The 25,210-nt window shown below is 26.8% G+C and overlaps 4 protein-coding genes across 5 annotated transcripts; all 4 read right to left on the bottom strand.

Annotated features, from left to right (window-relative positions):
- Window positions 1–404: 404 nt before the first annotated feature.
- On the bottom strand, window positions 405–4,577 carry LOC122501157. 2 transcript variants are annotated; one of them, XM_043610440.1, is made up of 5 exons: window positions 4,278–4,577; window positions 3,873–4,039; window positions 3,584–3,778; window positions 1,455–2,993; window positions 1,229–1,369 (listed from the first exon to the last, which is right to left on the bottom strand). In XM_043610440.1, exons 1-5 carry the CDS (start codon window positions 4,463–4,465, stop codon window positions 1,365–1,367), a joined length of 2,094 nt encoding a protein of 697 aa, XP_043466375.1. In that variant the 5' UTR covers window positions 4,466–4,577; the 3' UTR covers window positions 1,229–1,364. The 2 variants fall into 2 exon arrangements, with proteins under 2 accessions (XP_043466374.1, XP_043466375.1); XM_043610439.1 differs by having other exon boundaries at window positions 405–2,993; window positions 4,278–4,574.
- Window positions 4,578–9,493: 4,916 nt separating this feature from the next.
- Window positions 9,494–10,137, bottom strand: LOC122501170. The gene has a single exon (XM_043610462.1). The coding sequence runs from the start codon at window positions 9,833–9,835 to the stop codon at window positions 9,503–9,505; it is 333 nt and encodes a 110-aa protein (XP_043466397.1). The 5' UTR covers window positions 9,836–10,137; the 3' UTR covers window positions 9,494–9,502.
- Window positions 10,138–10,224: 87 nt separating this feature from the next.
- On the bottom strand, window positions 10,225–10,635 carry LOC122501181. The gene has a single exon (XM_043610476.1). The coding sequence runs from the start codon at window positions 10,633–10,635 to the stop codon at window positions 10,225–10,227; it is 411 nt and encodes a 136-aa protein (XP_043466411.1).
- Window positions 10,636–11,023: 388 nt separating this feature from the next.
- LOC122501180 lies at window positions 11,024–19,469 on the bottom strand. The gene is made up of 4 exons (XM_043610475.1): window positions 19,158–19,469; window positions 18,253–18,517; window positions 17,249–17,404; window positions 11,024–11,277 (listed from the first exon to the last, which is right to left on the bottom strand). The coding sequence occupies exons 1-4, from the start codon at window positions 19,409–19,411 to the stop codon at window positions 11,227–11,229; spliced, it is 726 nt and encodes a 241-aa protein (XP_043466410.1). The 5' UTR covers window positions 19,412–19,469; the 3' UTR covers window positions 11,024–11,226.
- Window positions 19,470–25,210: the final 5,741 nt, after the last annotated feature.

Raw genomic sequence — 25,210 nt, 5'->3', positions numbered from 1 at the left:
ATCTAGATAGTCACCGTTACCAGAGAGTATTAGGGAGAGTGGAAGGTCCCATAAGAGAGCAATGTAAATAATCGTACACGATTTTCAGCGCCCTCAACAGGTTCGTTCCGACACGAATTTCCCCCACCAAGAGCATTAGCGGGAAAATTCAAATTTCCGGATTATATTTAATTACATATTTTTATTAAATTAAATAAATTTTTGTTCAAACATTTTTTTATAAATAATAAGTGTGATGCAAAATTAATTTAAAAAATATTTTTATTTGTCGTAATTAAAAAAATACATGTGAATATAAAAAAACGTTTGAAATATAACGAAAAAATACTATTTTAATGTTGTTTTCATATAAATATAATTTATACGTATAAATATTTATTTTTGAAAACGTGAACACATACGCATTAAATATATAAATTTCATTTAATATATAAACGAGATCTCATACAAACTGCTGTTTGTTATCAAGGCTTATAATTAAAACATTTTTTACATAAATCTTTTCGTAGTTTTAACATGTTTTAAAATATAGTAATATTATAAAATTTCGTTATTTTAACCGATTACAGCACGTTTTTTATGACAGAGTATGATTTAATAAATTTTTCCTATAAATCGTGACATCTTTTTAAAATCTTTATCTATTAAATTACCTTCAGGACACGACTTTCTTTTTTTTATTAAACTTAAAGCGCGTCTTATAAACCGAGCTTCCCAATGGCATCTTACCCGAAGAAATATTTTTAAAAAAGTTTCAGAAGTTTCAGTTGTGCAAAGGTTTATAGAAGAACAACTGTGTTTTAGAATACATGACAGAATTAGAGAAATGTTTTTCAAATGATAATTAGCTTTAATTATACTCTTAAATTTTTCCTCCCACTCGAGAAAACATTGAAAAATGCTTTCCTTGACAAAAATTAAGCCTTGTGTATCACTGTACGACTTTAAATGTGTAAAAACTTGATAATCTTTATAAATATCATTATCTGATTGTTTTATAATGTTTATGCATAAATCACAAGAGTGTTGAGAAAAAAACAGTTTAGCAACATATCCCGAACAGTAATACGCTGCACTGGACTGTGTAAATTCCTGTGATTCAGTGAATATTTTTTCATAGTTTGAAATATTAACTTCTACTTGAGGAATTTTTGATGGCACTTGCATTTCAATGTTTTTAATGTTTCGCAACTGAAGAATCATTTTACTATCATCGTCTTCGCAATTAGATAGTTTTGACAATTTACCCAAATAAGTAATTAATTGTTGACGAAAAGCATTTTCAAATTGCTTTGGTGAAGGATCTGTTGAACAACCGTGTGCTTGTCTTATAGTTGAAAAGAAATTTTCTAATGGATCTTGATTCATCCTACGGGTTAAAAGAGAAGAAATATTGTATGATTTACGCAAATCATCCGACAATTGAAGAACAGAATGAATCGTAAGCACCAAACCTTTTAAACAAGCTGGTTGACGCCCTTCAAATCGAGCAGTTTGCAATTTTTGGGACATTTCTTTTAAAAAAAGAATGTGCTCTGAATTTTCAGTAATGGCATATCTTAATTTTTTAGAAGCTGGTTGGCTTATTAAAGAAGAGTTTAAAGAATCGAATAATCGATCGATGTCTAAAACGAAAGGTAAAGTGGCATCAAATGTTTCGTTAAAGCGGTCGGGCAAGAAATTTCTATAAACTTTATAAGCAGTGTGCATAGATTCTGAGAATATTTGTGAAGCTAAGGAAACTCTCATTTTACTAAAATTACCTAAATCAAAATGTTTCTCTGTAATTCTCGGAAGTAAATTTAAATCTGTTTCTTTGCTTAATTTAAAAACTGCTTCCAATTCTTTCCACGATATTTTACCACCATTGTAATTCAAAATTTTTGTTAATAAATTATTTCTAAGAGATTTCAATAGATGTGGAGGATCAAAAATTATAAATATTTTATGTTGATTGCGTACAAAATAAGGTTTCTTAGAAGTGATGTCCCATTTTGTTACAATACCCTGATTTCTTGGCCCTTGATCGCAAATAATAGCTTTTACAATTAAACCTGTTTCTTTGAAAACTTCGTCTATTGTTAACAACATAATATCATGCGTTTTTTCTGAATTACCTTCACTGCCAAGAAACCAATAACCTATTGGTTGCTTAGCTTTCATATGAATCCAGGAAATCATTGCAACTAAAGCAGATTTAGCTGCTTTCGGTTGTCGATGCACCCCATCGTCAGCAACGCCGACGAATTTGTCAGTATTGGGATCGTAGTGTATTTCCGAAACTAAATTAATTTCGTCGAACAATAAAGTGACTACCTTATTTTCAATGGGCTGATTTTTAAATTGATTTTTTAATTCTGACATAATGGTTTTATTGAAGCCAGGGGAAACAGGAACTCTACGTTGGTACTCTCGCAGAGTTCGTTCAGATGGTAAACTACAAATGTTTCTCAACAATTTATAATTTCTAGGTGATAAATATAGCATAGATAATATAGCATAGATTAAATTTGATATACCTTTATTTGAAGTCTCTCCAGCGTTCATAACTTCACATGACCCACTTTGTGTATTAAAAACATCTCTAACTGAATTTTGTCTTGAAGGAGTAAAAAAACCATTAGAAATTGAACTTTGTCCAGAAGGTGTATTAACAACTTTCGCGACGTTATTTTCTCTGGAAGGTGTGGTGACGGATTCATTCACGTTGCAACGACCTGACGGTGTAGTAACTGTTGTGACATTAGGATGTGTTGTGGTTGAAGTTACTGGAGACAATGAACTTGTATCTTCCATTAAATTATGTGTCATTTCACTTTGTCTGGAATGTGATTGAGGACTGCTTGTGTAAAAAAGAGGTAATAAATTTTTGCTAGTACTGCATTTCTTTAATGACAAACATGTTTCCGCGCATTTATCTTTTGATGAAATTGGTGATCCGAAGTAGATTGAAGGATGGGTAGAAGGAGAAATTAACCCTACGGCGTTGGTCTCTATAATAAAAAAGAAACAATTTTTAAAACTTGATATTTATTTCATATACAATTTATTTTACAATATTTTTAACGTGATCTATCGAAAAATTTATGTACAATTAAATTTTTCATATTATAATGAATTAAAAAATTGATTTTTTATAATAATGAAAAATTATAATTTAATTACAATAAGCATTTAACATATTTGTAGTTCATGTTGAGTTTATGTTCAATTTTAATTATTATTAAAATATTATGCAAAAATACATGCACATTCAGTAAGTAATTTCAAATAAACAAAACTTTGAGTAATTTGTGGATTAAAAATTATTTATTAATATAAATTAACGAGATGATTTACACGAGTTTTAATTTATCTTTATAAATAAATTTTAATCCAGAAATTCCTGAAAAACTTTTGTTTATTTTAAATATTATTGTCATTCATATTTTATTTACTTTATATAATTATATTATGTACTCAATAAAACCAAAAATGACACACATGTACAATATAAAGATATTAACTAATTTCTATCGTTCAAATTGTATTTTTAGAGTACAATCTCCTAAATTATATAGAGTAAACGTTTTAAAAGTCTTACCAGTTATTGTTATATTTCGAACTTTACTACAAGCAAGTTCAACTTGTGACACCATATTTTCTCCATTCATCGTTGAGGCTGGCGTTTTCGAAATATTTAACTGCTCACTGGTGCAGTCACTTTTATTTTCCTCAGTTTGAGTGCCAATAGTTGTAGCAATATTGACAATTTCTTTCTCGCTGCTTACCTTGCTACCTGTAATATCAATTGTTTAAATTTATATTAATGTGATTTTAAAATTATAAATTATGTGCATATCATTATTTATTATTACGTAAAAAATACTTACTTCGCCCTGCGGTGCACTTCTTTCCCTTGTGCAAAGTTGGAATTGCATCTGGCTTCAATAAGGGCCTGGGATGAAATGTTTTAAAACATTTTTTGTCGAAATGTTCCGCGCAGATTCGAAACTTTGTAGTTTCTTTAACCCCAGCGAATTTGAGCCATTTTCTTCGACTGCGAAATGTTATAATTTTTTATTTTTAATTCAAGGATAAAAAATTATATTTTCATGACAAAAATAATATAATAATAATATAAATAATATAATAATAAATATTTCCAACAACTTTTTAATATAAAAATTTAGAATTCTGTGTATACTTAAGTAATAATATGACAGTATTTCAAAAGTTTATATTTCATCGTGTAAAAAAGTGAGGTTACGTTTACTAAAAATCAAATATATACTTACGTTGAATTAGATTTTGGTAACCTAAACGATGAAAATCCTTGGCACATTTTCGTATATGTCCCATTTTTGCAATTTTCTACACTACAATATAACATTTTTGCATAAAATTTGTAAATCACGCTTCTCCAACTGTTTGCAAACAAGCACAACAAAGCACAAACAGTTGAGCACAAATACATACAGTACATTCAAAACATTATACATATATATTTTAAAAAGGGAACGACCCACCAGAGTGCGCTACTAGTAGCGTGTACGGTCACCTTCCACTCTCCCTAATACTCTCTGACCGTTACCATCAATATCATCAGGAGTAACATCTTGGTAGTACGGGGTAGCATAACTATATTTTTTTTAGCATCTGTGATGGTTGGCAGTAGCATAATGATAGTATCGTGTAACATCATCTTTTTAACATCAAAATCTGACTATCCGTTTCTCTCAGTGTACCCATAAAACTAGATTAAGTGATTGTAATTAAAAATATTAGAATTCTTTAAATTTTAGACACTTCTCTTGGGGATTTTTATTATATTATTTAAAGATATTTAAATATGAAATATTTCTTTAAAAATTTAAAAGCAAAACCTATGGTAAAAATGACATAGGTCTTGAATTTAATTTTCAAAGAGATTCGATGTTTAAATATTTATAAAGAATCAAATAAAATTCCCCAAGAGAAGTTTCTAAAATTCAAAGAATTTTATTTTTAAAATTTTAATTTTTTAATTATTTAATTTTTAAATTTTACATTTAGTTTCAAATTGAATTTCCATTGAAAATAAATATATTTTGTATAGTCATAAATTAATGGTAATAATAAATGGTTAATTTATGAATAAGTATAAGAAATCTGAATGTTTTGACTAATAGAAATAATAATATAGGTTATTAAAAGATTTTACTTATTCCGTTAATGTTTTATTGAAACAATCCACGCCGCCCTGCTCTCATTGTAGTCAGTATGGGAATCGACACTAGACTTGTCTTGGACTCAACCCAGGAGCGCCTATCAATATGTTCAGTCTGCCTTGTTCCGCCTATAATTGTGCATGTGAACGAAAACACGTTAAGCCTACTGACGTGCTTTAAACCTTTTACGATTCATTTCCCTGTTTTTTATCTGGAGCCGCAAAGGTAGACAAGTTTGGGAATGAAATCTAAGTTACTAGCGCTGAACTCCACAATTTTCAATCGGATTTTTCTGTGTGCAATTATGAAATTATATTAATTATTTAGTTAATACAAACAATTCGATGAAATTTAAGTTACTTAATAACTATCAAATCAATTTGTTAATTAATACAATATTCAAATATTAATTGTTAATACTTTGTTTAAACATTCATAATTATTAAAGTTACACGGAAAAAATAAGTTCAGCAGATTTTACGAAACTAATTTCGCACAAGCGGATATTTAAGATTCCTAGACGAAGTTTTTCAAAAACCCAGAAACTTTCACTACTTTAAGCAGAACAATTGTCGAGAAACTGCAACCAGTGTTGTAATTTATAAAACAAGCTTGAATGTAGAAATGTTTCGTATTTTCTGGTGAACATTTTATCAGAAAATGGTAAAAATGTTTCGTGCAATCTAAAAACGCGTGGTTTGAGTTTCCACTTCGCTGTCTATCGTGAATTCTCGAACACAAAGTTTCGTAAAATTCTATACGGGGTGTACCAAAAGTCGCGTTATAAATAGATATGTTGAAGCTTGTCTCGTCGCGTCGGTATTAACTTGTCTGCTGTATATAGATATAATGTGGAAGGAAAAAGAGAACTGCTTTACCTGCCGGTAACATTTGGATAATTGTTTTCTTTTACGTATTTCACATTTCATTGTTCCAAATTCGTAACATTTTTTATGTGCTTTTGTAATCCAAACTTTTAATTATTATTAATTTCTTTTAATTTACAGTCCAATAAATTTTATAGTTTATCATAATATTTACCGATGACAATATATATATTAATTTCTCAAGTTTTAACTGTTATTACTTCAAATTTTAGACAATTTAATATAAACATTTTTTGAGTTTGAATTTAATTTTGAAAATTTTTTGTCAATTTATTTATAATTTAAAATTAAGAATAAAATTATTTTCTAAAAATTGAAAAATTTTATAGAGATTTTATAACTAATTATAATCAAAAAATGTTATTTTAAAAACCATAAAATATTTTGTATAACTTTTAAAAAAATGATTTTTTTAAAAATTAATATTCAGTATATTGACATTTCTCACAAGCGCAGTTTTAATCTCCTCAGTTAGTATATAAAGAAACTCAATTCTTTCATCTACAAGTGCGAGTTATATTGTATGTGCGTTGCGTCAGAATTCGTTTATATGTATGCGTATTTCCGTTAAGTTAGTGTCAGAATAAAATAAGCCAATCCAAGCGAACCATTGCGTTGTAGAGTGCAGTCACATGTGTCGAACCAATCATCTATCTCCTATAGAAGACGAGAAAAAATGGTCTTGAGAGCTCATTGGTACATTAAGAAATTCTTTTTTCTGCTTTATTCGTTTTTTTCTCCGTGAATATTTTTTTCCGTGGCGCATGCGCTTCAGGCTAAACATTTTACAAAACTCTTGAATTAGAACGTCCAACCGATCATTTGTGAATTCCATAGAATTTTTTTTGAGTTTTCGAGAAACGCAGTCATCATATATTACTATTGATTCTGTTTTATCTTATACTAAACTCCTCTCCGTATCCGCTATTCCAAAATTAGTTTCGTAAAATGTACTAAATTAATTTTTTCCGTGTAACAACAATAAAAACAATTATTTTAATGATTATCTATTTATTATAACTAATTAGATAAAAATTCTCAATATTATTTAATTATTTAATAGTTATAATAATAATTTCTTAATTAACATTTTAGTTAACAATAAACTATGGATAATTTGTTTAAATATTCTATTAATCAATAAAACAAATAATCAAAATTGTTATTTAATAATTTTGGTTTTTAATATTTTAACTGTTCAACAATTAATTCTAATTGTTGTTAATTGTTTATTGTTAATTATTTGTTTATAATATTCAGAACATCAAAATTAATTAATTAATTTATGTCAATTTTATATAGGGAAGAGGTACGCACGTTGAGACACTAAGATATTATAACCTGTGTAACTGATAATACCAAAAATTTTATTGGCATTTTGTCGTATCATTAATACCAAACTTTTTATTCAAAAAAAGCGCAATAACTCCTTTTTTCGGTACACTGAGAAAAAAAATTATTTGATTCAAACAAATTTTGTTTAAATCAAACTTAAAATATCTTTGCTATACAGTCAAACATATTTAAGTTTAATTTAAACATATTTTCTGGTTCAGCTTAAGAGATTATATATTGAAATCAAACATAAATTGTGATTGTTTTTTAATTATCTGTAGTCAACTTTTAAGTTTGATTCAAACATAAAATTTTTAAACATAATTTTTATTTAAACCGTAACAAAAAATATGTTTGAATTAAATATAATTATTAAAACAAATAATACTTTTGAATCAATGCAGTAGATATTTTCTGTATATTGAGATTAAACTTACAAACTAATTTCAATTAAACAAAATCGTCTAACATTATTTTTGTGTTTCATTTAAGTATAATGTTTTCTCAGTGTAGAACTAGAGCGAACCAATTTTTTAGTTAAAAAAGTGTTTTTCAGAATTTCTGTTTAGTGTATTTACTGTATTTTTTAGTGGCAGAAAAAATTGCGGATAACATTTACATATCAATTTTGGTTCTACTTTAAAGTTCCGACGAAAATTTATACATACGTTAACATCTACAAATAATTTCAAAGCTTTAAAAAAATAATGGCAAGGTCTGCACGTTGAGACACACTGTGGTACGCAGGTTAAAACGCTCACTGTGTAAAAATAGTACTGTCATTAAAATTGATTTTGAATCCACAATTTTTAAGCGTTTTACATGTTCTTCACCTGTAAAAATTGCGAATATAAAAATTTCGATTAATTATTTTTGTGCAAAATGAAATTTTATTTTTTGATTATTTTTTTTAAGTTAATTTTTAATATTTTAATTTTTTTTTTCTTTGAGCTAAGACCATCAAAATAAGTAAATAAACAACAAACAATTAGAATCTGACGTAATTATTCATTTTGTTTCAATTTAAAATAAATTACTATGGGTGTCTCAACGTGCGTACCATTTTTTTTTTGGTCAAAAATAACATGTTTAAAAAAACAGCTATAAATTTTTCAATTTTGTCCAAAAAAATAACTTTCTTTGGCAATGTTGTAGCCCTGGACAATACTTTTAAGAAAGCATTTCGAATTTTTTGCTAAATTTTGTTTTTTAAAAATTATAACTGAAAAACAGAACCCGTCTCAACGTGCGTACCTCTCCCCTAGTTAGAAATATTTTTAATTTGTTAAAAATAATTATTTTGTCCTCTGTCGGAATTAGTTTGGATAATCGAGGTTCCACTGCGTATTGACATTTTTCACTATTGCAGCATTTATTTTCTTAAATATTAAAAAGAAAAATTCCTCAAAGAATATACTCACAATGAACATTAATTCATTTCCATAAAAGCAATAAATAAAAAGTTCCATCATCATGCAAAATACAAACGGAAAGAGTGCTAACGACGTTTCAAAATCCAAAGGATGCTTCGAAATTTTATAAATAACGATACAAATTGCAATGAAACTTGTTACAAATTGTGCAAATAATATTTCCATAAATAAATTTCTGAGTTTCTCCGCGAACCTGTTAAAAATATATTTCTTTACCTACAACACTGTAAAAAGAGGGCATCTTATTTTAAGATATACTATTGTAGTCAGTTCTAAGTTGTTTCAAAAATATTATCAAAAACATCTTAATATGTATTAGTTTCTAAGATGGATGCTGGAAAAATAAGATGTTTTAAATATCTTAAAAGTGACTACAATGTATTTTAAGATGTTTCTTTTTGCAGTGAAGTAATCTGTATAAGTTGTCCACAAGCTTGCAACAAGTTTTCTGAATATTTTAGAGAAAATATTAAAAATTATTAATTCCTTTGGTCAGACGATCAGTTTTCTGAATTGTAGTACATAGTAGCAAAATGTAGTCATAAGTCCAGAAAATACAAGGTTCCTGGAGTTTTGAGAACATTTTGCTAAATGCAGCAATCTTACAGGTTAGTTATGAAAACGAGTAATAAATATAAAATATTAAAAAGTTATTGATTTACCAAAATATCGTATTATGATGTTTCACTGATTTAGAAATAAATGACGACTCAAATTTTTCTTTAATTGCATCAGAATTTAGAGTCTTTTGAATATTGTCAACTTGAGAGGGGAACTTATTTAGACGATATTCCAAGAGCTTTAATTGACAGCATAGTTGCATTATGAAACCAGGTACCATTGTATCGCCAACAATGTGAATACTTGCTGTTATAAAATGACCAATGAATTCATGAATCCAAGTTATCCAAAAGTGAAATTTCATATCGTACGGTCTCCAAGTGTACAGAGCTTGTACTCTTTCATCACTTATCAATACTGCTATGTACATAAAAGTTACACCTAATGTAATCGTAGTCGAATATGTTATTGTTACTTTTCTGCACACACAATAATAATATGGAAATTTATCAAAATGATTATGGTCGTTATTATTTCTTTAAAAACATTTTATTTTCTAACTATGTCCCTCGCTATGAATAAGCTGAAACTGACAACAAGTTGTCAGCAACCACTTAATTTTGAAACTTTAAATCAGCTTTAAAAATTGCAACGAAACTAGCATCCGCAGTTATCATCATCCACTTAGTTGTTAAAAATTTTATATTGGTTTTAAACAAAAGAAATATTTAGCTTTAAAAACTAATTTCCAAAATTAAGTGGGTGACAGTTTTAGATTCATTTCCTGGCTCATTTTTATTAACTCGAAAGCATTTTTTATTAGAAAAAAACCAACTTGACTTTTGTGTCAAATTTCTTCTGAATTTCGTGTTCTATCTTATCTTTCGGTTGACACTGATCCTCCAACAAAGTGTTCAATAAACTTTTAATATCCTTTTGTCTACTTAAAAATATAGTTGTTTTAACCCAAGCGTTAAGCAATGTAAATAGCAGAAAAGAATGTTCTATAAGAGCTTCTTTAATTCTTTCGGACGATATAAAGACAAACAATATAAGTGCTAATCCTACTGAAATCATTGTGAACAGAACAAAAATCGAGTAGAGAATATAAATGATTTTTAGATAATTATAATTAAATGGCTGCCAAAGGCCACAGAGTTGCATAAAAAGAAAAGTTTCCGGTAAAATATTTTTTTGACTTCTTCTGCTACTTTCGTCGCACTTCTCCATCATGGCAAAATTTTTGCTTCTAAAGTTTTTTCTCTTCTAAAATTTCAATTAGAAATTCGTTTAGAAATGATATAGGTAACATACACGGAAATTAGAACTAATGATAATAATTAGAACTAATAATATAAGTAGGTACTATTCAATTTATTCTCATTTCTACTTTGTTTTTCTAAAATTGAAACCACAACAATTGTCAGTAAAGTTCTCAAGTCGAATGATGTATTTTTAGTCCCTACTTCATACAATGTTTATTGATCTTCATTTTTTTAGAGAGACAATGTCGCATCTGTTTAATTCGCCGCAATCGATGATTACTGTCATTTCAAAAGCTACCCTTATTATTCTTAATATATAGCTATTTTATTATGTACACAAGAAGGTAATTTTCTTATGGCTTTCATAGAAAAGGTAATATTCCATATACATACCACTAAATTTAACTGTTCATTATTTAACAATGCCGCAGTTTTCCTGACTTAAACATTCTCGACTAAATAACAAACAGAAAATAAATGCGAAACAAAAAATGTATAAAGGGTTAAATAATATTTTTATGAAAATTTATTTTTCACAAGTCTTTTTATACGCAGACTATACAGAATGTTGTAGTACATTGAATGCCGAATAAGAAGCTTTCAGAATCTGAAAAATTAAAAATAAAAGATGTTTTTATGATTATTATAAATAATTATGATAATTATGATTTCTCAATTATTGTTGGTGGAAATTTAAGTCTTTTGGTTTAATTTCTATGTATGCTTAAAAAAAAGTATTAAAATTTTTGAAGTGGCCACACAGCATCGAAAGTTATCTAACTTGCATACAACCTTCGGAATCTTTAGTTCCAAAAAACATGAAACTTGAAATTAGTAATTGTTTAAATGTCGACTCCCACATGGCACCAAAAATTTCCTGGTAGTTAAAATTAACTTGACTGCAAACTAAATTTAAGATGCAATGCAAAATTTTTGAGACTACCAATGCTGAATTTGAAAAATTACGGAATGGATTTATTTAAGCAAACAGTGATGAATTTAAGGGTGATTTTAAATTCAGATTTACTTTTTATTATGGAAAGTTAATTGAAGATTAAAAAACCGAAGATATTTAAAGAATTAGTCCAAGTTTAATGAGCTTTTGAAACTAAAGATTCCGAAGGTGATAGTGAAGCTATTTCCAATTTTTAGGAAACTTTCAGTGCTGTGTAGACTATCGAGTATCGAATAAGTTCTTTACTATAATTTTTGAAAACTCTTTTTCATATAGAAAAAATTTGATTACTAACTGTTACAAAGGAATCCAAGTTGACAAACATCATCGAACCAGCAGAAATTAAAATTGGTTTTGTGGAACAAATCATCAGAATTATGAGGCTTTTCTTTGTTCCTGACTCAAGGTAGAGCCAATTTATTCCAAGAACAGTATCTTGTAAATTACTACTCTGAATATTGCATTATAATATTTTGAATATTTTTAAAATTCTTGTATTTCTGACAAATTTTTTGACGGCTGAAATCCGCAACTCTTTGTGATGATATTTATTATTTTAGCTTCAAGTTTAAATTATTTGTTGACAACTGTCTTCAGAGAAAAAGTTAATCTCTTAAAAAGTTTTGCACAACAAAATTGAGGATGAATGAACTTGACAAAAAATTCTTTTTATAATTTTTCGTTTTTAAAACGGTTACGGACTTCAGCTTGATAGAGTTGTCAAAAAACTTATTCATGTTCGTTAGTAAATAAAAAAGTGTTTGATTACTTAAAAGTTTGAAAAAATAAAAATATCAACTAATCTTAAAATTACATCTTACATTTAACATTAATTTGTTACCATAAAAACAAAAGATAAAGAGTTGCATCAACATGCAACAGACGTAAGCATAAAGAGGCACTACATTTAAGTAATTAATTCCATTTTCTTTCGAAATTTTGAACACACTGAAGCAGATGATGATCAGACTTAATAGGAATTGGATAAAAAGCATTTCCACAAATGTACTTCTCAAATGTTTTGCAAATCTGTATTTAATATAGAACACTGTTAAAAATCGGACTCCAACTTTTACGCCTAAAGATTGAAAATTATATTGTTTCGATCTCAAAAAGTGTGGAAACTATCATTTGATTATATTGACTAGAAACTTTAAACCAATTCAATGCGAGCATTCGCACTTTGCAGGATTGAAACAACATTGATTCAATCTTTTTGGTGTAAAGTTGAAGTCCGAAATTATTAAGAATAAAAGACGTCGTAACTTTATAAGTTTATAAGTTCATAACGTTGATCAAAGATAGTGAATTAAGATTAATAAGATTAAACAGAAATAAATATTTTTGATAAAGTAAATCTTACTTAAATATGGTATTGTGATGGTTTATAGTCCTCGATATGAATGACTTTTCTAATTCGAGTTTATCGCATTTTAAGGATTTCAGAATTTCTTCGGTTTGAGATGGGAATTCATTTAAACGATGCTGTAAAAATTTTAATTGTGAACAAAGTTGAATGATGAAACCTGGAATTAAAGTGTCACTGGCTAAATGAACACTCGCCAGTACAATGTATCCCAAAAATTGGTAAATCCACGTGAACCAAAAATATAATGGTACATTAAGATCATATGGCCGCCAGGTATTTAAAAGTTTTATTCTCTCTTCTCCTTGTTTAGAGATTACAGCCAAACTCATACATACCACTGTTAAACCCACTGAAGACGAGTAAATAATCGTAATTTTTCTGTGAAAAAAAATTTTACTGAACTAAAATTAAAATTTTACTAAACTAAAATTAAAATTTAACTTTAGCCAAAATTAAAATTAACTTTGGCTAAAAACAACAAATAGTATAGTTTTTGACGCTGAGCGACGACGCTAACTTCATGGACATAGTTCAAATATTTAATGGGGCGCATGATTATTCCCCAAATGTCATTTTTCCGAAATGTCATTTTACCGAACTGCACTTTTGCGAATAGTCATTTTTGCGAAAAGCCAATTTTGCGAAATGTCACTTTTGCGAATTGTCATTTTTGCGAATCGCCACTTTTACGAATTGTTAATTTTCCCAAAAGTAATTTTTGCGAATTGTCATTTTTACGAAACGACATTTATATAATACATGCATAAAAAGTCCCACTTCTGGTGCAAGGAAAATGTGCGAGAAAGGGCGTTTTATAGCGAACGATCATATAAATATTTCCGCACATGCGTATATTGTTACTAGTCTCTTTATTTCACACTATTATTTCACAGTTTTCATTTAACAGCCAATCAGAAAAGTTGTAGTGACTTGCTATTTAAAGCAGCGGAAGCGCAACTAAAAATGCGCCATCTGTGAGAAGAAAATCAAATTAGAATGCATGTCGGTAAAAAAGTCTACACGACTCGCGCCATTTTCTGAGAGTTTCTAACCTTCTTGATGAGATCGCTCGCGTGAAAAATTCTGTTTTTATTCTTTTATCATACTTCTTATTGATACGTCTAAGTACGCGACTAGGTTTCGGGGGGCTTTGCCCCCCGACGCGTCCGGTCTCTTGATGTATTAGAAAATGCTGTTCTTTGAAATGTCATAAATTATAATTCATTTGAGCCCTCGGCTCCAACTCGTGTTGCCTGTTGCACTCGCTTCCGATTTGTGGCGCTAACGTCGCCCTTCTATAAACTCCCCTTTCTCGAACTCGTAACATAAAGTACTATTTTGTGAAATGTCATTTTTGCGAAAAGCCATTTTTGAGAAATGTCATTTTTACGATTAGTCATATTTGCAAAATTGACATTTTTGCGAATTGTCATTTTTGCAAACTGTCACTTTTGCGAATCGCCATTTTTACGAATTGTCATTTTTGCGAATCGACATTTTTACGATTTGTCAATTTTCCGAAAAGTCATTTTTGCGAATCGACATTTTTACGAATTGTCAAATTTCCGAAAAGTCATTTTTGCGAAAATTCCTATAGTGAATCTATATATTTATTTATTGTATTTATTTATTTACAATGTCCCCGCAGTCAAAAGACCATAAATGGGTTACTGAGGAATACAAAAGGTGTGTATAAAAGAAAAAAAAAGAAAATTAATATTAGTGCATTATCGCAAATTCTCAGTGTATTGCACTAAACATCTCAAAAATGCTGACTGATTAGAGAAAAAAAGATCCAAATCCGGACGCATATTGTCAAATATTCTGTTAACATGGTAACACGCAAAAACTATAGGAGAAGTCGAAGAGACAATATTTTGTTTGTTTAATTGATAAAAAGGTTCAACATTTCTTAAAAGACAACCTCGGAACTCTAAAAAAAAATTCGCTTAGTAAGTACGGACAATCGACTTGAGACCTAATAATTTTAAACAAAAAGGTGGCCGCAGTTATTAAATGGCGTTCAGCTAGCGTCATGAAACCAAAACGCTGACATAATAGTAAATAGTCGCAACCTCGGTTAGAATATATATACCATCCTTCTTAAAAGCCACATATTTTAAAAACCTTACTATTTTCGCAAAAATGACAATTCGCAAAAATGACTTTTCGAAAAATTGACAATTCGTAAAAATGTCGATTGGCAAAAATGACTTTTCGGAAAATTGACAATTCGTAAAAATGTCGATTCGCAAAAATGACTTTTAGCAAAAATGACTATTCGCAAATATGAAAATTCGTAAAAATTGCTATTCGTAAAAATGGCGATTCGCAAAAGTGACAATTCGCAAAAATGTCATTTCTCAAAAATAACAATTTGCAAAAATGGCAATTAATAAAAATGACTTTTCGCAAAAATGACATTTTACAAAAATGTCTTTTCGTAAAAATTGACAAATCGTAAAAATGTCGATTCGCAAAAATGACTTTTCGGAAAATTGACAATTCGTAAAAATGGCCATTCGCAAAAATGACAATTCGCAAAAGTGACATTTCGCAAAAATGACTATTCGCAAAAGTGCAGTTCGGAAAAATGACATTTGGGGAATAATCATGCGTCCCGCACAAGTACTAAAAATTTAATTACACTGATGAAATAACTCACTTTGTTTCCTCGTCGTACTTCCTCTGGATTTCCAATTCAATATTATCGGAAGGTTGGCACTGTTCTCTTATTAACACATTTAACAGTGACTTAATGTCCCTCTGTCGAAGTAAAAGAATTGTCCCTTTAACCCAACTATTAAAAAAGCTTAGAAGTAAAAAACAATTTTCCACAATAGCATCTTTTATATTTCCTGATGAAATTATAACCCCTATAAGCGATAGACCAGTCACAATAATAGTGATTATCATAAAAATTGAATAAATATCGTAAATTATTTTTTGCAACAATGTCGAGGTGTCCGGTTGCCATAGACCACAAAATTTCATTAGGAAAAATGATTGAGGCAAAATATTCTTCTCCTTTCTTCTCATTATTTTAGTACTTTTTCCTTTTGGCATCACAATCAGTTTTTTTTAATTATTTATCAATAATTTATATTATTAATTTAATAATTAATTATATTTTGAAGAATAAATTTTCTTCTTTTTTAAGCCAGTATTATATTAGTAAAAAAATTTGTAAAAGAAAAAATAATAGAAAAGCAATTAGGCCCCAATTCTTATTTTTTTCCTAATAGTTAATTATAATTTATTTTATTATGGATAAAAGAATAAATATTATGAGTAATGCTAAAAATGTTTCCTATATTTTATCAAAAGACACTGCAATAATAGTCAAAGGTTTACAAAGTAATGATACATTTTTACTCCCCACCTCTTTCCAATATTGATTTGAGTTTCTTTTATTTTCGCAAAAATACGAGAGAAGAGTATTTTATAAAATTTATAAAGCTGCAGTCGATGATTATTTTATTTAAAAATTAGAATGTATGGTTTATTGATAGAAACATGCGACTTTTCTCTTAGAAAATAACCCTTTGATATTTTATTATAAAAGACAAATATGAGAGAGACGGTAATTATTCTTATGGCTTTATCATAAAATTTATTTCGATTACTGTTCTATAATGTTTGTTCTGCTCACATACGCACTTGTTGCTTGAAACTTGAATTTTAGTATTGTATAGTATATAATACGTGAAAGTTGTACAGTTTTTATATTATTTTAGCTTTCTACTAAAAATTTGCAGAATCTTTACTAAACCTTTGGCAAATAAATCCGCATCTCTTTAATTACTAGAAAACTACTTAAAGTTAAATTTAAAGATTAAACAATCATATAAATATATAAAAAAATTTTTACTTCACAGTTTTTTTAAGGATATAAAATTGAGACCAAAAATAAATCAAAAGTGATTTACTTTCTCTTTACTCCTTTTTTGTGCATATTATTTGCTAATTTGCTAATTATTTTTTTTATTAAAATTTTTTCAATTTCTGAAGGAGAAAATACGAACAAAGAGTAGGTGTATGTTTCAGATTGAATGTTGTAAAACGTTATATGCTGAATAAGATGTTTTTAAAATCTAAAAGTCGTTTATTAATATTAGAAACTAAATTAAGTAAATAATGTTAAAATATGTTGTTATTATACAGAAAGATAAATTTCTGTATTTTTGATAGAAATTTCTCTTTATGTATACACTAAATTTATTACTATTGTAAATTAAATATTTTTATACTAACCGATGCGAAGGAATTTAAATTTACAAATAAAATTGAACCAATTGAAATTATTATCGGCTTTTTACTTCGAATCATCATTATTATCAGACTTCTTTTTGTTTCGTTTGAAAGGGAAAACCAATTTGTTTCAAAAATTGTTTTCTGCAAATCTCTACTCTATAATATAAATTTTATCATTTTTGGAGTAAACTTACAATGTTCAAAGTAAATTTTAATTGTTTTAGTAAAATTTACTCCGGAAAGGATAAAAATTGATAATAAGGCATTTTAGGTTTTACTATATTAAAATAGTAAAAGTTAATTTTTTCTTTCTTCTTTATTACAATATTAATAAACATTATATAAAGCTTAAAACAAATACTTACATTAAGCATTAATTCATTGGCATACCAACAATAAATGAAAAGTTGTGCCAACATACAAATCACATAGGGAACAAGGGTCATTGTATTTCCATAATTCAAAGGTTCTTTTGAAAATTTATATACAGTTAAACAAATAACAAGTAAACTTGAAAAAAATTGTGAGAACAAAACTTCGACAAATATATTTTTGATTCTTTCTCCATACCTGTTATATTGAGTCAAAGAATTCAACATAAATGACAAAATATATTATAAAACATTTATATGATCATAGAAAATAATTATAAATTTTGATGCCCTCATAAAGATTCGAACGTTCAAATGAATAACGATTTTTAATGTTTTCCGTTAACATTTGAACAAATTGTATTTATTAAAGGTGAAAGAAGTTAACAATTTATTATTAGTTATTTATTATTATAAAAAAAAAATTTTTTGTTAATTTAGAAAATTAATTACTCTCTATGAATGTAGTTATGTAAATAAAATATAGTTATTTTGTTATACAAATATTTTTTTATACCGAAACATTGTAATGTGATGAACAACAAATTTTGAAATAAATGATAATTCGAATTCTCGTTTAATTTTTTGAGGCATTTGTAGATTTTCCACTTGACATGGAAAATTATTAATTCTGTACTCAAAAATTTGTAATTGACAGCAAAGTTGAATTATAAAACCGGGCACCAATGAATCGACAGCCATATGAACAGTTGCTGTTGCTAAATGAGCAAAAAATTCATGCACCCATGTTATTTGAAAATAATTATCCTCAAAATCGTACGGTCGCCAAGTATTAAGAGCCGCTGCTCTTTCTTCACGTTCTTTTATTGTAAAAATTGATGTGTACATTAATATCACTGCCGTTGCAACCATAAGTGAATAAATTACATTAACTTTCCTATTCAAAAATATTTAAGTAATTAATTAAATTAAAAATATATGATTTTATATAAAATATGTAACCGAAGAAGGCTGAGAGCAAAAAATTTTAAGCTATGTTTATAAATTTTTAGGAGTGATGATACAGAAAGAGAATCAATTATTATTAAAAATTATGATCTTCAATTTTTTATTACAAACAAAATATTCAATTGAAACTGGTTTCGAATTTTTATAATAAAAAATAAACTTTTAATGAAGAAAAATCAAACACAAACATAACTTATAATTCGTTTGCTTCTTAGGTACCTTTTTTGGCAGCGCGTCATAGATTTTTACTTTTTTAATAAATATAAATAATTAAATAATATCCCCCACAGCACCGAAAATTATTTCTGAAATTTTTTTAAATATTTACTATAGTAATGTTTATGGAATATTTAAATGCAAAGTTTAGAAAAAATTATGTAAAAATTTAAATGCCCTGATTAAATAAAATGTTTAGCGTCAAACTTTCCTGCACTTTTCACTAAAATATGCATTTAAATATTCCGAATATTGCGAGTAAATATTTAATAAATTTTCAAGAAATTTTCGAAGGACAAGTAAAATGTTCAGAGACAAAAGGAAAATTTTATAAACAGAAATAAAATACAAACCTGGCTTCGTTATCAAATTTTTGTTGTATAACGTGTTCAGTTTTGTCTTGTGGTTGACATTGATCCTCCAATAATGTGTGCAATAAATTTTTAATATCTTTATGTTTGCATAAAATAACCGCAGCTTTCACCCAACCATTTAATAGCGTAAACAATAAAAATGAATTTTCTACAATTAACTCTTTATTATTCGTTGGAGAAAATACTAATAAACATATTAGGGCTAATCCAGTTGTTAATATTAATAATATCATAAAAATTGAATAAAAAATGTAAATTATTCTCAAAAATGAAGTATTAAATGGTTGCCAAATTCCGCAAAATTTCATCACAAAAAATGTTGATGATAAAATATCACTTGATTGCCTTTTAAAATTGTTTTTATTTTCTTCTGTCATTTCAATTATTTAATTATTAATTACTGTATTAACTGAAAATCTGTATTTTTATATTTTGTATATAAATAGTTTTCTTTATAATTAATTTTATTTGATAAATAATTCTTTTATGTAATAAATTTTTTTTTAAATTAATTTTTTGATAATTTTTTTCTATAATTTTCTTTTTAATAATTAACTTCTACTAATAACTAATTCTGTTTTATAAATTATTTTTTTATAATCAATTTATTTTTACAATTAATTCTTTTTTTCGATGATTTGTTTTGATATTTAATTTTTTTAATAATTTATTTTTATTTCTTTTATCGGATAATTTTTTTAAATTTTATATTTTTTCTATATATTTTTTAAAATTAAAAAAATTTTTGATAAATTTGATAATTGAATTAATTTTTTGTACAATTATTTTATTTTCGTGTTTCTATAATAATTATTATTTATATTTGCACTGCAATGTCTCTGATGAATTACTAGGAAATGATCCCCTCTTTTTGCAATATTGATTTAATTGTTTTTTAATGCATTTTAATATTATTAATGAGAGTGAATGTCGCATCTCTTGATAATAGCTCTATAATAAAATTATATAGTTGCAAAAGCAGATACATAAGGTCTTTTATTATCGAGCAAGCAATAATTTTCTTATGGCTTAATTCCTTTGTTCGTTGCTTCTATTTATTCTTCATCTTAATTCCTGACACAAAGTTACTGAATCGAAATGTGAGTTCTTTAAAGATTATTCTTTGTCTAAACTAAATTAATTTTCTATTGACATTTTTTTAATTTAGAAAAAATTCTTTATTTTTTTTAGTTTAGAAAAATTTATCTTTAATAAATTTAAGTCAATTATTTATTTAAAAATCTATTATAAATGCAATTTAATTGTGTATAATAATTCATATATAATTCAATAACTTGACTATAGCACTGTAAAAACAATTTCTTATTTTCTTCTCAAGTATTCTGTTATTTTTTTGAAATTATGCAAGTATACTCTGACTTTGATGTTTAATTTCGAAAAAGGAATTTTCTTTAGTTCTTCTCTCTTGCTTTTATAATTATTTCTGGATTTAAATTAAAACTCGCAAAGTTTATAAAAGTATGTAAACTTTTCTTCAGATTAAAAGTTTGTTTTCACAGACTGTAAAGTAGAGTAACAACTCCAGACATTTTTTGAATATTTCTCCTGTATTTAAAACTTAGGGAAAAGCTACCTATAAATATTTTACTTGCGTATTAATATTTCTTAATTTGTAGTTTAAGTTTTAATTTTAATTTCTTTAAAACAGTTTGAATAATAGATCAAAATATTCAACGAATTTTTGATGATGTGATGTAAATTACTTGACTTTTTGGTTGACTGGAAAAATAAGAAAAATTATTGTGTAAAATTAAATAGAATTTGTAAACATGCGGAAACAATGGTATATTTATAAAACTACAATCTTGAGGTAAAGTCTTTTTTATGAAAATACTTTTTAAATAAACTTAAAAAAATAAAAATAAAAAAAAAAAAACTAAATTAAAGAAAAATAAACTTTAAAAAAAAAAAAAAAAACTTTTATAATAAAAAAAAAAAAAAAAAAAAAACTTTTATATGTACTTAATTATTATTATGCACTTAATAATTAATTATTCGATGGAAGTTATACAGAATGTTGCAGCACATTAAAAGCCGGATATGATGCCTTCAGAATCTGAAAAATGTTAAATTATGAAAATCAAAATTTGGCCCCACGTATTTATTGCATACATACTTACCGATGCGAAACAATTTAAATTCACAAATGCAATTGAAGCAATTGAAATTAAAATCGGCTTTTTAGAACGAATCATCATGATTATCAGACTTTTTTTTGTTTCTTTACCAAGAAAGAGCCAATTTATTTCGAAAATTGCTTTCTGCAAATCACTGCTCTATTTGAAAAAGTAATCATGTTAGAATCATCAAAATAGATATTATTAGGGGAGATTAGGTGCGGTTGTTACGCTGTGCAGTTGTTACAAATGGAATATCTCAGAAACAGTTAGTTATAGAGATGGGGTTCCAAAGAGAAAAATGTTTAGTTTTTATGTACGAACTTGCTGCAATATGTTTAAAAATTATATGCAAGCTTTACAAGTAAAAGAAATAGGCACATTGGTTTTTAGAGGCCAAAAGTAAATATTTTTCTGCCTTATATTTTTTAAATAATTAATAGACCTTTTTACTTAACAAAGTAAATTTTTTTAATATCAATTCTATGCTCATGGAAGGCAGGATTAAGCTTTAAAAAACTGCCTTGGTTGTCCACATTTAGTGTATACTTTTTTAATAAATTGTTTTATTGTAAAAATTGTACCTGTTGTGCAGTTGTTACAAGTGATAATGAGAACGGATATTTTTTCCAAAATTCATCAGATTCGTTTGAAATGTAAAATATTTGTCAAAAATGTAATCACACTAATTTTTTATAAGAAATCTCATGGTTTTTCTTAATGCGTCTTCAAAAACGAATGAAAAAAAAACTTTTTTAAGTTTCTTAAATTCTACGAGAAATCAATTATTTAAATACAAAAATAAATAATATTGAATGTTTCTTAAAATTTAATTTTTACGAAGAATTGATTGTATTAACAACTTTTGTAAATATTTAATTTTGTTTAAGAAATTTAATTAAAATTGTAATAAAATTTATTATATTAAAGAATTTTATGAAAATTTTTTGAAAATAATTGAAAACTTTCTGAAGAATTTTATTAAATTTTTTAAAAATACTTGAATTCCTGAGAAAAATTTAAGTAATAATTTTTTAAAACAATTGAATTCATGAGAAGAATTTTATTAAAATTTTTGAAAATAATTGACTTCTTGAGAAGAATTTCCCTATCTATTTATAAAGATAATTTAATTCTTGACGAGAATTTTTAAAAAATTTTGAAAATAATTTAATTTCTGCAAATTATTTTAATACTTTTCAAAAGAATTGAATTCTTGTGATAAATTTTGATATTTATATCAAAATAATTGAATTTTAGAAAAGAAAATTCTCTATTAAAATTCCTTAGAATAATTGATTTCATGGGAAGAATTTATACGATTTTGTTGTTTATCAAGATAATTGAATTTTTTTGCAAAATTACTTAAAAATTTTTGAAAATAATTGATTTTCTGCGACAAATTAAATTTATTTATGAAAATATTTAAATTATTGCAACGAATTTTAAATTGTTTTATTGAATAATTGAATGTTTCTTAAAATTGAATTCTTTCCTCAAGTTTTAATAAAATTTTTAATAATAAAATTGCATTTTTCAAGAAATTTATTTAAAATATTGTATGAAAAATATTTAAAATTCTGCGATGAAAATAATTGAATTCATAAATGAAATTTTATTATTTATGAAAATAATTGAATCTTTTCGTAAAATTGTATAAACAAGTTTTTTCTATAGTTAAATTTGTTGATAAATTTTATGAAAATAGTTAATATTTAAAAACATTGAATTGCGAAAAACTTTTGAAAATATTTGAAATTTTGCAAAGAATTTTATTTAAATTTTTGAAAATAATTGAATTTTTGGTGAAAAAATTTGCTATTTATTAAAAATAATTGAATTGAAATTTTGTTTAAATAATTGAAATTTTGCAAAGAATTTAATTAAAATTTTTGACAATAATTGAATTCTTGAGAAGAATTTTGATTATTTCAAAATTATTGAAAATAATATTAATTTTCTGCGACGAATTAAAAAATGTTTATGAAAATAATTTTCAAAACAAAACTTTTCAACAAAGTGAATTTTTTTCACTTGTTGGATGCGGAATTAGGTAAGCTTTACGATAATAATCTCATAATTCAGAAAAGTTTACTTGCTTAAAAAATATTTCATTTTTTAGTAATTTTTTACTGATTTTTATTAATTAATTAATTAATAATTCGAAAACAAAAAAAAACGTCATTTTTTCAGAATCAGTTATGGAAAGTACACATATTAAGCTTTATTTTAAAGCAAAAAAAAGAGAAAAAAAATGCCGTTTTTTAAAAAAAAGTGAAAAATATTTTTAATTTTGAAAAAAATTAGTTAAATTGTTAATTAAAAAAAAAAAATTTTACACCATTCGAAAGAGGAGGAAAAAACCTTTCGAAAACATATAGGTCAAAATTTTGTCCACTCTACTGTATTTTAGCTATATTAGCTAAAAGAATCCACACGGAAAAAATAAGTCGCGGAAATTTTCCTCGACTTTGTTGAAGACTCTCGGATTTAGTGGAAACTGTTTTAAAAATCATATTCACAGTTTTTGAAGAAATAGACTACATTTGAAGAAATTTTCCGCGACTGTCGAAGAAAATGAAGACTCCACGCGCATGTAACCGATTCCGCCACAGTCGCGGAAAATTACAAACCTGAATTTACTCTACAGCGTTCTAATTTTTAATTGACAGTCGCGGAAATTATTTAGAATTTTTTAATGTATATATTAATATCGACACATTGAATAATAAAAATAATAATAATCTTGACAATCAATTGTCATAAATTGTTAAAAAAAAATGTTAAAAAAACAGTGTTTATTGGTTTTAACGCGCGCAACTTTTGTGCGCACCATTTTCCGCGACTCGTCGACGAAACCTTCTATGAAGTGTTAGAATAATTCCGAGACTGTTTTCCGCTACTAGGTTTCTAGAAAGTCCTCGACTTTTTTTGGAGAATTTCTGCTAAAATCGTAGAACATTTCTAAAAGTCTATAAAAGATTCGTTCATATCCGAGAGTCTTCGATTAGTCGCTGAAAATTTCTGCGACTATTTTTTTCCGTGCACTGTCCACACGTTACCAAAAACTTTAACCCCCTCTCCCCCCTACAATTTTTAATAAAATATCTTAATATGAAGATTTTCGATTTTAAGTTAGGACAATTGAGGAATTTTGCCCCGTATACAATAAATTTATTACAATAGTAAATTTTAAATATTTCATACTAACCGAGGCGAAGGAATTTAAATTTACAAATAAAATTAAACCAATTGGCTCGGTGAAACTAGCGACCCGCCGGCCGCCACCCATCAGAAGAATCCATAGGCGCCGACACACATATAGTAGCGCGGTGGCACTATACGGTTCAATCAACGCAAAAAAAACGTACGCTAGCTATTACAGTTTATATAAAAAATTGCAATAGTCCCATTTTAAAGAGCAATAATCCCCCTTTAATTTGTGACCAAGAAATAAAACTTTGGTCAAAAATTATTCGAGTTATGAATTTTTTTTCAATTTTTTATCCAATTTTCGTTTTTCTGATACGGGCGGGTGGGGACGCTGGCTATCAAAAATTTTTTAATAAATTCTTATTGGTCACATTTTAAGGACCATTAATCCCTCTTTAATTTGCGACCAAGAAATAAGCATTTGGTCTGAAATTGTTCGAGTTATGAATTTTTTCCGATTTTTTTTCCAATTTTCGTTTTTCTGATACGGGCGGATGGGACGCTGACTATCAAAAATTTTTTAAATAAATTCTTATTGGTCACATTTTAAGGACCATAAATCCCTCTTTAGTTTGCGACCAAGAAACAAAGAATTGGTTAAAAATTATTCGAGTTATGAATTTTTTTCGATTTATTTTCCAATTTTCGTTTTTCTGATACGGGCGGGTGGGGACGCTAGCT

Source organism: Leptopilina heterotoma, unplaced genomic scaffold (assembly GCF_015476425.1).
Source record: "Leptopilina heterotoma isolate Lh14 unplaced genomic scaffold, ASM1547642v1 Lhet_206, whole genome shotgun sequence".
Classification (NCBI taxonomy): Eukaryota; Metazoa; Arthropoda; class Insecta; order Hymenoptera; family Figitidae; genus Leptopilina; species Leptopilina heterotoma.
Note: the sequence above shows the minus strand (reverse complement) of the source record. Positions and strands in the feature narration are given on the sequence as shown.

What these genes read in the sequence shown, in the direction of transcription:
- LOC122501157 (XM_043610439.1), bottom strand. Translation starts at nt 4,465, where the DNA reads ATGTACTGTATGTATTTGTGCTCAACTGTTTGTGCTTTGTTGTGCTTG. An exon ending in TTACCAAAATCTAATTCAAC is followed by an intron (nt 4,040 to 4,277) that starts GTAAGTATATAT and finishes AACATTTCGCAG; the next exon opens with TCGAAGAAAATGGCTCAAAT. An exon ending in GAAGTGCACCGCAGGGCGAA is followed by an intron (nt 3,779 to 3,872) that starts GTAAGTATTTTT and finishes TTGATATTACAG; the next exon opens with GTAGCAAGGTAAGCAGCGAG.
- LOC122501170 (XM_043610462.1), bottom strand. Translation starts at nt 9,835, where the DNA reads ATGTACATAGCAGTATTGATAAGTGATGAAAGAGTACAAGCTCTGTAC.
- LOC122501181 (XM_043610476.1), bottom strand. Translation starts at nt 10,635, where the DNA reads ATGGAGAAGTGCGACGAAAGTAGCAGAAGAAGTCAAAAAAATATTTTA.
- LOC122501180 (XM_043610475.1), bottom strand. Translation starts at nt 19,411, where the DNA reads ATGATATTATTAATATTAACAACTGGATTAGCCCTAATATGTTTATTA. An exon ending in AAATTTGATAACGAAGCCAG is followed by an intron (nt 18,518 to 19,157) that starts GTTTGTATTTTA and finishes ATTTTTGAATAG; the next exon opens with GAAAGTTAATGTAATTTATT. An exon ending in AATTACAAATTTTTGAGTAC is followed by an intron (nt 17,405 to 18,252) that starts AGAATTAATAAT and finishes TTTATATTATAG; the next exon opens with AGTAGAGATTTGCAGAAAAC.